The sequence below is a fragment of the Megalopta genalis genome, chromosome 5 (genome assembly GCF_051020955.1).
Source record: "Megalopta genalis isolate 19385.01 chromosome 5, iyMegGena1_principal, whole genome shotgun sequence".
Classification (NCBI taxonomy): Eukaryota; Metazoa; Arthropoda; class Insecta; order Hymenoptera; family Halictidae; genus Megalopta; species Megalopta genalis.
Window position 1 is genome coordinate 3,250,213 of NC_135017.1, and position 14,354 is coordinate 3,264,566.

Here is a 14,354-nt window from a genome sequence, read left to right on the forward strand (position 1 = left end):
TCAGACAAGTGACATACAGGCTCTAGATCTTAAATTGAAATCAATGTCATTTTTTTCATTTTCATTTGCCCGCGATCTCGAAATTACCAGCTACATTTAATGTTCAAACATGTTTGTAGACATTTGAGAGCGTTTGAAAGTTTTTAAAGTTGCTTCCTGATCTCCAAAAATCGCTAATATTTTTTAGGTCACCCCTATTTGTAAAAAATTTCAATATTCAATAGCAAGTTTGTGAACAGGACTTGTATTTTGTCTGTACAATATATGCCTGTAATATATGTTTAGTGTTTTTTCTTTTTAAAACTGAGAGATAAACTTTTTAGACCTTGGAACGATATGCAGCTAGGTATTAGCATGTACAAGTAATGCGAAAAACTCGTAAGTGTGTAAAGTTAATCATTCGGAAACCACACATTAGTCCCACATAAATATCCTACTTCATCTGTTCTTGTGTTGTACGCTGTGTATATTATATATTATTCCGTTGACTGAAGATGTGTTAAATTCTACATGAATTTCCTTCAAATTCATATTGTTGTGCGTTAAAGCTGTCTAAGATTAAATTAGTTGTTCCGTCCTGGACGGATCAACACCGAATAATCTGTCAGGTCATTTGAGGGCCTACGGGGTCTAAACTACGACCCCGAGAAAAGGTGCCTGACAGACCAATAAAATAAACCGAACTCTACGGGACAAGGTTCAAATATTTCGGATTTACAACGACGACCCGCTGTAACGACATTTTTTTACCGTTTGCTTTACCGGTTAGAACCGGTAAAGTAAAAAAAAGGGAAATAGTTTTATTGCTGTACTTTAGCCGAAGACCCAAGGTGGTCTCCAACTGCCTTCCGTCGACTTGCCCTTTTTTCAAGGCCCTAGAGCAACGTCTTCGGAAGTGGGGGCAGGTTGGGGGTGAAGCCAATCAGGCTCCAAGAATTGGCCGCACAAAATTGACTCCACCCCGAGCAAGTCAACCTGCAACCCAAAATTTGTCGAGACAGTCAGTCTTGTCGGTAACTCTCACGAGAGATGGTCAATCACTCTCACGCACAACTGTAAACCCCTGGACCTTCTTCAAATAAACTGTGTTGCCTTGCGTTTTCAACCTAGTTTAAACCTTTTTTACAAATCAACTTCACCGCCATTAAGTTGACGTTGGAGGCGCAGCATTTGGAGGAGCAACCTTCAATCTGCGCACCGTACGATACATTCGTACGGCCCTAACATTAGTATTAGAATACAACGCGACGCGATGCACGCTCTGAGCAGCGATACTCTTAAAACACTGTCGACACCAAGTTTGAAAGTAATATATTCTTGTTTACTGTATATCAGTCAGTGCCTGAAATCAGTGCAGTCAGCAAAAGTGGCTACGCAAAGAGACGCATGCTCAGAGTCCCGCAGGGCGTGGGACGTCTGCCAGGTTAACATTGTAATTCTGAACTACAATGGCGACACGACGCGGAACCTGCGTCCGATCATAGTTCAGAATTGTAGTACTCGCCTGGTAGACGCTCCACGCCGCTCTGCGAAGCTCCCGGCACATGTGTCAGCTTGTGTTGAGGACTCATCAGATGGATGACGGAGCTCCTCTGAATATTGCACTTGGTGCCGACTACCTCGAAGGACCACCCACTGTAGTGGGACTCTATTTGTAACGCGCAACCTAACCGTTACGCGTATCTCTCTATGTGTTCTGTTCTGTTCTGTCTGAAAGTCTGTCTTGTCTGTTCTTCTGTGCTTTCTGTCTGTCTGTCTGGTGTTGTCTGTACTTTCTGTCTATCTGAAGTTGTCTGTGCCTTCTGTCTATCTGAAGTTGTCTGTCCCTAGAGGACCGGAGTCATGCCTAATATGACCTCGGTCCTCCCTACTTCTCTTGACCTAGGGTGGGCGGCAAGGAATTACGGTCCAATCACTGCAATCCCAAATCCAGTGAGACTGCCCCAAAACGGTGGGCCGGGAGTTAGGAGGGAGAGTGGCAAAATAACTCCTGCTAGACATCCCGCGCTGATGGGCCTACGTGCCCGAACAATGCCAGACCCAACCGTAGTTGACTGGACCGGAATCAAGGACCAGGAGACGTTATGACGGTGCCGCATGTGCCCGGGAACGGCCCGGGACAGACCCATACCGTCCGGGTACCCAAGCACATGGCCCTGCCATATATCCTGGCCACTTGGCCGTAACAGCTTGCGTAATGACTTTTCATGACTGCACTGTCTGAAATCCTAATTGGATCGAACTATCCGAGCGTTCGTATAGTCTATCTAACTAGATTGAGTCTGATAACTCGAGTACCCTCACACCTTTAGGAAATTAGTAACAACTCGTACTAACAACGTAAGCCCTATAAAGCAGTTTTTATTAAACAGACATACTAAATAATTTGATATAGAGTTAATATTAGATATGCAATGTTAGAAATATACATTTACTGTACTACATATATACCACCACGACGTCATACTCGTCGTCATACACGGGTACAATCCGTAATGTCTGATCTATATGGTACGATCGATAGTTGCAATAAATGGAAGATAGGCGATTCAAAGGTGTATGTAGCCCCTATCTTAAGTGCTGTGAGCTCAGCAGCTGTTCGCATCTCGATGGACGCACTATAGTGTCACTATTAACAGAAAGTAAAGAATTTAGTTTTTCTATATTAAAGTTTCAAAATTATAAATTGTATTTGATTTTTTGATATTATTGAATTCTCTTTTGAAGTGGAAAAATATTGATGTCCTAGTACGTATTTACGAATTATAATAAAAAAGGTATCAGATCAATCTGCCAAATAGTTTTTGAAATGAAAATTTGTAAGCACTTGTTTATGAGAATATGCAAAAGTTAAATATAAACAGACACAATAATGTTTGAGTACGGCTTTCTGGAGTGGTTTGTCGACGTATAAAAATATTCATACATTACGACATGGCTTTCTAATTAAAAGAAAAAAATAATCACCTTAGTGCAAAGAATAGATTTCAAGATAAAAATTATTAAGTGTAACTTATTGTCATTGAAATAGACAGAATTTGATGATCAGTAATTTTCAGTACACAGTACATCAGTACACAGCAATAAATACAAATATGAATGGATTATTCAATTGAAGAAACTAGCGGCTTGTTAATTTGATTGTGCAATGGTCTAATTACTTACTGTTTTTATTGTCTAGATATGTTCTAGACCGTTTTACTGTCTCGAAGTTAGAGGTCCATTGAGCACCTACTTACAATACATCGACTTCTCCATTATTGAAATAAGATGGGGTAATTTGCAAATAAAAAGTCTCTATAAACAAATCATTATCTTGAAATATTAATATAATGTAATACTATCACCCATATAATCATAATATTTATTACAATGAAATTCATACAATGAAAAAATATCTAACTTTGCGCTGGACCCTGTCGATTCAAACGGCGATCCACGGACTCTTAGTGGAGCCTCAAATAAGTAAGACGTGGTTGAATAATATTACATTACGTTATGAATAAGATTACATTTCCTTATATTTAACTAATTAATGGCGGACGAATCGGCTCAAAACTAACGGTGCAATCGTGGAGTCGCGACGGTTCTAGGAATACCGGTGGGGTTTCAGTAGGATGGTTCGGGTTAGGGACGAACCATTCCGAACAAGACGGGAGGTATCTCTCAGAAGATGCGGACGGGCTTGACGCTGTTACAATTGTAGATCTTTTTTAAATATTAAAACATGATATTACTCTATCTCTTGAGCTATATGAAAACAGTATAGAACATTTCTTCGAGAAACGAAAATTTCTCTAGCATCTATAACGACAACATTTTCCATTTCGACAATACCAAACGGTCAAACTCAATCGATAGTCTATATCTACGATTTCCACTCCTCCTTGATCATGTCTGCAGCTTTCTCGGCAATCATAATAACCGGCGCATTCGTGTTTCCGGAGGTGATAGTAGGCATGATCGACGCGTCAACCACTCGCAGTCCCTTAATTCCGTGTACTTTAAGTCTGTGATCCACGACGGCCATCTTGTCAGTCGCTGGGCCCATCTTGCAAGTCCCACACGGATGATAGATCGTTGATGTGTAGAATCTTGCGTGGCATTTCCAGTAATCGTCCGATGGAAACTTGAAAGACGAGCATTCTGGTATTCGATTTGGATTCGCTCTGGCGTTCAGACTTTTCAAAGTTGGTGTCTGCGTGAGATTGTATATGAAGTTTGCACCTTCTATCTGTTAACATCAGAAAACCATGTTGATTACTACAGAAATAGATTCAACTCGTCGAATCAGAATAATTGAAAAAATTAGAATATAAAATATTAATACTTAACAAACATTGATTTTGTTTTCAGTTGCGATTACTATAGAGGCTGAACAAAATAACTGGACCACATTGAATATTCAATATATATATACAGGATGTTCCATAATTATTTTAACAGCTAAAAATTGGGGCCAGCGGGGTTATCTGAAATAACTTTTTCCTTTACGAAAATCCAACCCGCGGCCTTGTTTACAAGTTATTAATGAAAAACACTGACCAATGAGAGGCGAGGGCGCGAATTACAACGTGGTCGATCGATCGACTTGAACGTGCTTCGAACATGTCACTTGTCTGAAGAACATGGGGGGGGGGGGGGCGCCGAGGTGCGTTCGAATCAATGAACAAGTCACAGTGCGTGAACTTCCGAATTTTATTTTACTACGCCACAGTGATAATTTTAAGAAAAACGCTATTCGTCCTTATTTCAGAATGTCTGAAGAATACTTACTAATTTTTCGAATCTGAAATAATAAGTAATTTAACCGTGACGGCTTTCTAGCATAAGTGTGACAATTTCTGTGTCCATTAAAGTGACATTCGACATTTTCGACAAATTAAGTAGTTACTTTATTTCATAAAACACTGTAGATTTTTTCTTGTTTTCAGCATATAAGCAATTAAGAAAAAATTAGTATTTACTAACAATTGTAGTGGTCATGATGGAAAGTAGATAATTAAAAGAAAATCGGTATTTTCAAACTACTGGATGAAAATACTCATTTGAATTTTTAAAGAGCCTACTTACCAAAACGTTAAGGTCATGTGGATCGTGGAAGTAATTGGGTACAACCATCGGAAGCTCGTCTACGTCGCTGGAGCGCAATTTCACGTACCCTCTACTACGAGGTCTTAGCAAAAGGGGAATGGAACCGTACGAAGGCTCGTAAATTATATTCTCGTACATTTCCGCGTAGAAGTCGTTGTTCACATGGCTGGCCCTACTTACGAAAATCCCGCCGTCGGATTCATGCGATATGCTTGACAGGAAGAGCTGTATATCAGGATGATCATCCGATTTATTCGCGTACCTGAAAAATTCGAATAAATATGTGAATATTTGAATGTTTCATAATATCTACGATTTTTTGAATATTTCAATAAATCATGTAATAAGTTGTCATACAAATTTGTTACTGATAACACGCAGGAAGATGACGTGAATTTTTCATAAGGACTTGAGGATTTACGGAGTTGTTCGATTCTTGTTGAAAAGTCAGTGGTACAAAATTTTTAGTGATTATACAAGGTGTTTCAGGACTGGCGTTACCACTGGAAAATGGTATTCCGAAAGTAAAATAACCCTGACCAATTAGAGAGGTTGTACAACTGGTGTCCCGTCCTCGGAACCAATGCATAGTCGTGCTCGCTATCGCGACGATGGGGCGCTATCGCGTATCGCTATCGCGTACTCGCTTTTCGACTGAGCCGTATTTTTCCAGAATATCTCGTTAATGAAGCCGTTTGCATCATTTACGTAAAGATCAAAGTTACCTCGAATCAAGACTGTGATAACAAAGAATCTAGTTGATTAGGTAACATGTTTCCACAATAAAAAGATTCATGAGTATAATCCCTATCTTTGCTGAGGTAAGCAAAAGTAGACTTTAAAAGTCTCTGTTTTATAAACAGACTTGTATTCAGCAACATAATGACTGAAACATCTTCTAATTTTGTGTATATTATATTATAGAGGATTTTTTTTTGAAGTAGTACCTGTCATATACAGGAAAATGCAATTAATGGGTAATTAATAATTAATTGACTGCATTTTTCTTTCATTGCATTCTTTTTTTCCTTCACATAATAAGTCTAATAAGCTGAAACTTATATTAAAAGATTTAACTTCAATAGTTTAATATCAACATGCATAAATAAATCTTCAATAAATTATTCAAAATTTTTAATGGCTTAATTACATTTGTATAATCAAATTTAATAGTTCAGTAGTAGCTTAAATACATGAATTGGTGAATAAACCGACAAATTCGTCTCAATAGACGGTCTCATGTTTACTATTATACTTAATTATTCACGTCTGTGAAAATGTCAAATAATTTATTGACAACATATATACATTATAATCTAAGCAGTCTTATATTATTCTTCATAGATTTTAATCCATCAATGAATGAAAAAATTATTGTTAAAAATTACTAAATTATTCATTATAAAATGGCGAATTCTGAAGTACGTATCTTGTGCAGGACAACTGTTAGCATTGTTAATGCCGTTAGTTGACAACGAGCTGTTAATTAAACCAAGTTCTATAACATTTCCCAATCTCCATCACTGAACATAAAAATTTTCCAACATATGTAGTTGTTTGTCACTATAATAAGATACTTACTTAGTATTAATAAATGCCATAGCCTCAGAGGTTGGCAAAGCATACAGTTTTCCTTTGCGCTCCACAGCGAATTCCTCGACGTCTTTCTCGGTGATAGACTCGAACAAATTGAATGTGAATGGGTCCTTCCCCGTATAATTTGCTGGCGGGTTCACCAAGTAAGTCATACCACCCATTGCCACGTGGTCCTGCAGATTTTCACCCACGCCCGGTGCATGGTGCACAGTCTTCACCCCTACAGCGTCTAAATGATCTTTCGGACCGACACCGGATAGCATGAGCAATTGCGGCGATTGTAAAGCGCCAGCGGATAAAATGACCTCGCGTTTTGCTACGGCCTTATAGCTGATCCCGTCTATTCGAAATTGGACGCCATATGCTCTCTTCGTATCGTTGTCTGTAACAATGGTACACATTCAAACATAATATTATATATTTGTTAACAGACAAGTAACATACTGACTCTAGATCTTGAATTAAAATGAATGTTCGAAAGGAAACCATGTTACATTTGAAAGAGTTCGAAGGTGTTTGAAAATGTTGAAAGTTCTTGTTAGTTTTCTTCAGATGTTTGAAGATCTGTGAAATGTTACATAAACGTTTTGAAAACAGGAGACGTGTTGACCCTTGATGTTCAGTTGATAATACTACTGGAACGAAATGCATCTGACAACGTTTGAGTATATCTAATACATTGCTTAAAATGTTTAAATTGTACTACGCTCGTTTAAATAAGACGTGAAATGAAACAGTTTGGAAAGAAGAAACATGATGATTTTAATTTTCAATTGAAAGTATGATCGAAAGCTGTTGAATGTGTTTGATAATTCTCAAAGTTCCTTGGACGTCTTCAATAATCTCTAAAATACTATAGGACACCACCTCTGTTTCTGAACAAATTCCAATATGCATATGCAAGTTTATGAGAAGGAGGTCGGACTTGTATCATGTGTATAGTATGTGTGTGTATCATGTATGCCTGTAGTATATGTTTAGTCCTTTTTGTTGTTAAAGCTGAGAGATAAACTCTGTAGACCTTGGAATGATATGCAACTAAGTATTAGCAAATACAAGTAATGTGAAAAACTGGTAAGAAGGTAAAGTTAAGCATTCAAAATCACGTATTAGTCGCACGTAAATATCATACTTCATCTAATGTTGTGTAAGAAGCTGTGTAAGATTAAATTAGGGTTGGAATAAAACGCGACGCGATGCGCGGACTGAGCAGCGAAAATCTTAAATCTGTCGATAGCAAGTTTTAAAGTAATACATTATTGTTTTCTATGTCGATCTGGATCTGAAATCAGTGTAGTTAGAAAAAGTCGTTACACAAGACGAAATGAAATCCTAATTGTGTCGAAGTATCCGAGCGTTCGTATACTCTATCTAACTAGACCAAATTCGATAGCTCGAGTATGCACACACCTTTACAAAATTAGTAACACGCGAATTAACAACATGAGCACTATAAAATAATTTTTATTAAATAGACATATCAAATAATTTACCAAAGAGTTAATATTGAATATGCAATGTTGGAAATAATTGTAATAGTATATATAAGTAAACTGATGGTACAAGAAACACTAAAATGAATTCACAGAAATTCTAAAATCAGTCTCTTACCCATCAAAATATAGACAAGTCTCAACAAGCCTATATCACAATATGATCTCTTAAAAACATAATTGAAATATTTGAAGTAACATGCCTTCGCTTATCAGAATCTTCTCCACAGTCGAGAGTATGCTCACATCCAGATTTTTCCTCTTGGAAGCAGGCCGGAGGAAAGCTTTCGCAGTACTGCATCGTAACCCGTCTCTCAAAGTACCGTGGGAATTGGTGACCCCGGTTTGAGTAGCTCCATTAGCATCCACGATGTCGTATCCCAGTTCTGTGGTAGCCTTTACCAGATACTTGATCACGGGAGTTTGGTACTTGAAGTACTCGACTGTCAAGTAACCGCCAGTGTGGTGATAAGGTGAATTTTTGTATTCTTCGATCCTCATGTCTTCAGACTTCTTGAAGTAAGGCAACACACTGTCGTAGTCCCAGCCGGGGTTTCCCAGACTTTCCCAGCTGTCATAGTCTCTCTTGTTGCCACGGATATAGAGCATTGAGTTCAGCACACTACTACCTCCGAGAACCTTAATTTTCAGAGTTCGGGTACATGTCAGCATAATTTCTGAAGGCTTATATAAGGTTAGACGGAATTATAAGGAATTTAATTTTGTGGTGTTTCAGAAGGAGTTCGAGATATTTAAACATTCGTTGGACTGTATCTTGTATAACGATTTGAAATAGGTAAAGTCATGACAAATAAACCTCGTTAACTTAGGACAAACTATATCATACAATGCTTTATTTTAAATGGAATCCTTTATTTAACGATTATATTGGACGTAAAATAAGTTTTGGTCGTTACGTTCTAAACTCTTGCTCCGATTTTTGGAAATATACAAATGTCTTTAATCATTTAACTAATCCCCGTTGCATTTGCCGACCATGCTCCATCTATGACAACTGACACATGCCATTAGTAAAAAAAAAATTCGTGGTTTCGAATCGGTAAAGTTGTCGTTGCATTTTGTAATGTTTCCGACATCGATGTAATGCGTGTCCGCTGGTAAGTGATACAGTGATCGAAGCAAAGTGATGTGTGTGTGTGTGTGTGTGTGTGTGTGACTTAAACCTCCCCTAATATTATGTGCACTCGGCTATACGATAATTACTTTTGATCAAAAGGTCTACAATTGACCGGAAAATACTATCTGTATTAAGTGATCTTTTAGGAAAAATATATATATATATATGTGCTTAGGTATTTTTACAGTAACTTTAAGTATCTATGTTCCCGGAACGAAAGAAAATTTGTTTTCAGCGATGTCTTAAACTCCCTCTTATTTTGCATGTACTGTATCATATAAAATATATCATTGAATAAAGTTGCGGATATAAGCCGTAAAATGCACAGTTTAGAATTATTTATCTGCAAGAAATTTAAAATTAAGACACTACATGAATTTAATTGTAGTTATCAGTATTGTAGAGTACATTTTCCAATTGGAAATAAAAACTCTGCAAATAGCCATATCTTCGCGATTAAAATATGAAAGAACTAACTAAACCTAACTGATATTGTCTGAGATATAATTTCTCGAGAGACATTTACTTTCACAATATTGATACATTAGGTAGCTCTATTTTTCAAGCGAATGCTACCCTCGGTAATTGAAGTCTTGAATTCTACCTTATTCTGTATGTATAACAAAATACAATTTTTAATTTTCAACAAAATGGTTCATATTAACAGCGCAATGAAGCGATTTGCTCTCAGCGACGTCACGGCAAAATATTACAATGCAGTCGGAAATAATTTTAGATCTCGACATCTTCTTATCGTTAAGATGAATTTGTGAGTCATTCATATGCCACTTAAAAATGGATTCACGAACTACTTTCACTCATTTTCCTAAGATAAGTATGATTTAGCAAAATTGAATTACTCTCACAACTTTATACTTGAACGAAATAAAATACAGATTTGATATGTTTTGAACGTGGACATTACTATATCAATAATTTTACCCTGCCATGTGGCCAGTTGCACTGCTGCTTGTTCATCGCCTGACAATAGTTCTTCGACGGTTCAGTTTTGATTTGCGAGTTGTGGGGAGTGAATTCCGAAATCGCAGAGGCTAGAGGCACATCACTGATTTCCGGTTCATCCAATCCAACTTCCACCAGGAGCACCGTCCAGTTGCCATTCTCTGACAGCCGATTGGCTATCACTGATCCAGCTGATCCAGCTCCAGCCACCACGAAATCGTACTCATTTCGCAGATTTAGCGGCGACACGGATTTCACTCTACTTTCACGATCCGCAATGTCTGGTCTGAATTGTACGATCAGTAGTTGCAATAAAATGGCGATACGCGCTTGAAACAGGAGGGTAGCCCCTATCCTAAGAGCCGTGAGCCAACCTCCTACTGACATGTCGATCGGCGAACTATTGCAGACCTGTTTAACTACTTTCCCGTGAGGGTAGCGTTTTTATATCCAGGGCTATTTTGCCCACTTCCGATGGCAACACTATTTCTTCCTTAGCTTTTCGTGGGACTCCTCTCCACTTAACTACATTTTACATTATTGGCTGAAGATAATGGCAGAGTTCGACTGCAGATAACGTCGAATTTGAGTGAAATAGAATGAACATCGAACATTTTCCATTTAACGGCAATGGGTGCGAGTGAGAGAGGTAGAATAGCATGAAAACCTTCCCCCTTTTTTTCTCACCTCCCCACTCCGCTAAGTCGCTTGCTCGTAGCTTCGCCTCGCAGCTTTGCTCTCAGCCCGTGGATTTGCCCAATGCCCGCCGCAAAGCATGTTGAAGAGCTCCGCACTATAGTCTCGTTGTTGCAGCTGTTGACATCTCGATCGACACATTATATTGTCCCTATTAACACCTTGCCGTCCGGTGGCACCACGCTGGTGCCACGTAAAAACTATCTGTTGTATGCCGGTGGTACCACTTTGATGTCATTTTAGAAAACTGAAATAACATTTGAACTATATTTCTTGGGTGTTAAAAGGCAGCAAACTAACGATTGCATTGTGCTTATTTAATTAACACTTTACCGACCGCTAGCGTTTCAACAGCATACGCACGTCCGACCGGCCGCTCAGCCACGGATTCGCTCTCGCGCCGGCTCTGTTCTGGTTTAGAGTGTCACGCGGGGGTGTCTGTGCGTGTAGTGTTTAAATAAAATTGTCTGCTTTCTGTTATTATAGGAAAAGTATATTTAATAAAATCTTTTATTGTAATAATATTAACGGTAAATTATACTTATTTTATGTATCACAGTCGTTACTACACATAGGAAATAGTTAATATTTTTTTAAAGTATGATATCGTTCATAACAGTCGCCTTTATGTAATGGAACTTCGCAATATTTACAAACAAAACATGTTCTACTTCTTTTTTTATGAGCTGCACAAACTCTACATTGTCTTTGGGGTTTTACACTTCGATCACTTGTCACTATATTTATAAGTTTGTGTTTCCCCAAATTCGATAGTCTGCCAGGATGGTCTAACATGGGTGCTCTCCTTGTAAGTTCAGGACTGGGCAGGTTGTCATCGTGTTCCGTACAATTATCTTCCGTTTCATTATCTTCCGTCCACGCAATTGCCACTTTGTGCAAGAAATTCTTATATGTAATATTTTTTCTATTTAGCACTGTGTATGCTTTGAATGAATTGAATAGTGCACAATTGATGAAAAACATTACAACGCGTTTTGTCCATTTTTTTGTTTTGCGGAAAATGGAATAATATGAGAGATATTGGTCCGCGCGATCTACGCCCTTCATATATTTATTATAATTTATGATCGAATTAGGCTTTTGTATCAGGGCTGCTGATGTTTTGCTTCTGCTTGTGGATTCTGTCAATTGTGCAGAATGTATGGTAGAGACCATGTTGACATTTCTTTTGCCATTATTCCACACTTCTAACAAGATTTGGCGATTCCTGCGAAATTCGTATTGTCCTCTTGAAAGCCGTAATGTTTGTAATGATTTAGGAAGACCTCTATTTTTACGAATGGTTCCACACACTCGTATTTTATTTTTTAGAAGAATTCTAGCCATTTTTACACTATTATAATAATTGTCTTGATAGACCTCGTGCCACACGTTTTTGTATGGTTCAATAACCGTTAGAACTGTGTCTTCCAATTTATTTCCGTCAGCGGCATAAACGTGAAAATTACATATATAACCTGTGATAGCTTCACACACCACTCTCACAAGTATCCCATATTTAGTTATTTTTGCGGGATTATACGTCCTAATCGAGAGTCTACCCCTCCACGGGATTATACATTCATCCAAAGATAATTGTTGACATGGTTTATAAACGTCAACAAATTTTCGCCGTAAATAGTCACAGTCACAGGTTGAATTTTAGCAAGCCTATGTGAATTGTGCGGTATGTTGTTATTGTCCGAAAAATGCCAGCTCTGCATAATTTGCACAAATCTGTTTCGGCTCATTGTTTGTGAGAAGAATGGAGTTGCAATAGTTCGATCAGTTGACCAGTAATCGTATAGAACGTCTTTTTTTATTTGTCCCATTAGAACTATTAGTCCTAAAAACTTCTTCATTTCCGGAACTGTGATATCAGTCCATTTTTTTGTTTGTGATGGAATTCGATATTTCTCCATGACCTGATAATGATATCGGTTGGATTCTATCACCAAGTGTTCGAAAAAGTCGTTTCCAATAAATAAATTGACACTGTCCATTATATTCTCTGGAGAACTTGGCATAATTTTTATCCCAGGGCTGCCTTCGAACGGTTCCAGAATTACTGCCTCGTCGTTCGTCGACCATACCTCATCGTCAATTTCATTGTTATTCACATCGTTCTCAATAATATTTCTTTCATCATCCTCTGAATCAGTGTGTATGTTAGTGGCAATACACATCTTCGTCTCCGAGTTATGATATCGCTACTATCACTGTCGTCACCACTATCACTTTCTGAATAACTGTCAGGACAGTCTGACAAATCATCTAAATAAAACTCTCCGGTGCCACTTTTTTCAGTCATTGCGAACGGTAAATTTTTCAAAACGATATAACACTGTAGCAAGTTACAAAGCAAAGCAACACAACTAATGCCACTGCGCAACATAACTTAATACAAAATAATCGGTCGATAAGCGTCGGCGAGAAAAAGCCTATTAATCGGCTACCGGTCGGTAAGCGTCGGCGAGAAAAAGCCTATTAATCGGCTACCGGTCGGTAAGCGTTGGCGACGAAAAGCCTATTAATAGGCTACCGGTCGTTAATGTGTTAAGAATTAAGTACGAAAATTCTTGGATGAAATATCTTATTTTTAGGAATTTATATTCCCGCTATCTTCGAAATTTTTTTTTAAATATAAAATTTCCAAGCACCATAAGCCGAGAAATAGATTTCAAAATTAAAATCATTAAGTGTAACCCGTTTCCGTTGAAGTAGACAGAATTAGATGATTCGTATCTTTTATATATACGCGAAGTCAACAAAGCGACAAGTGAAGTCTTCCTTAATTTTACATCTGCTTTATTGTGAAATATTAGTTGCGTTGTAATTAAAATCCCTTGGTTGAAAATGTTCAAACGCATATGGAAAATAGTAGAAAAATGGAAAATACATAATCGATTCCCCCCCGCAGATATTTTTTCACTTTTTACTTCTACAGTTGCATGAATCCATAGCATCTCGCGATGCAATTAAATGCATCCTGCAATATAAAATGTAGGTTCCCATTGCAAAATGAATCTCCAATCGAATTCGTCTCCCGATATCCGATTAGACACTTCATAACTGGTCTATAAAGTCTTATATTGTAAATCCTTATATAATTATGGCGGATAGAAATACTTTTATACTGGCTCTGAAACTCATATGTTACGAGCCGAGAGCCAGGTAGCTTCGCATGGTCGGTAGAAGGATGCGATTTTCAAATTTTGATGAAAGGGAATTGCGTGGACTAGCCGATGTTTCTTTCATCACCGGATCATCACTAGGAGGTAGGTTGGTAGAAATTAGAGTTTCGGGCCTTCTAACTTTTACAAAGAAGAAATGATGATACACCTCGAGCGGTAAAGGTATATCTCTGTGGGTTT

At 37.9% G+C, this 14,354-nt stretch overlaps 2 protein-coding genes across 4 annotated transcripts in view; one reads left to right on the top strand and one right to left on the bottom strand.

Moving 5' to 3' along the window:
- Flo2 (flotillin-2) overlaps positions 1–14,354 on the top strand; it is a 483,891-nt gene that overhangs the window by 331,286 nt on the left and 138,251 nt on the right. The window lies entirely within an intron of this gene.
- Positions 3,312–10,685, bottom strand: LOC143259466 (glucose dehydrogenase [FAD, quinone]-like). The gene is made up of 5 exons (XM_076521804.1): positions 10,264–10,685; positions 8,387–8,822; positions 6,676–7,072; positions 5,074–5,356; positions 3,312–4,234 (listed from the first exon to the last, which is right to left on the bottom strand). The coding sequence occupies exons 1-5, from the start codon at positions 10,669–10,671 to the stop codon at positions 3,869–3,871; spliced, it is 1,890 nt and encodes a 629-aa protein (XP_076377919.1). The 5' UTR covers positions 10,672–10,685; the 3' UTR covers positions 3,312–3,868.

What these genes read in the sequence shown, in the direction of transcription:
- LOC143259466 (XM_076521804.1), bottom strand. Translation starts at nt 10,671, where the DNA reads ATGTCAGTAGGAGGTTGGCTCACGGCTCTTAGGATAGGGGCTACCCTC. An exon ending in ATGGCATTTATTAATACTAA is followed by an intron (nt 5,357 to 6,675) that starts GTAAGTATCTTA and finishes CGAATTTTTCAG; the next exon opens with GTACGCGAATAAATCGGATG. An exon ending in CACATGACCTTAACGTTTTG is followed by an intron (nt 4,235 to 5,073) that starts GTAAGTAGGCTC and finishes TGATGTTAACAG; the next exon opens with ATAGAAGGTGCAAACTTCAT.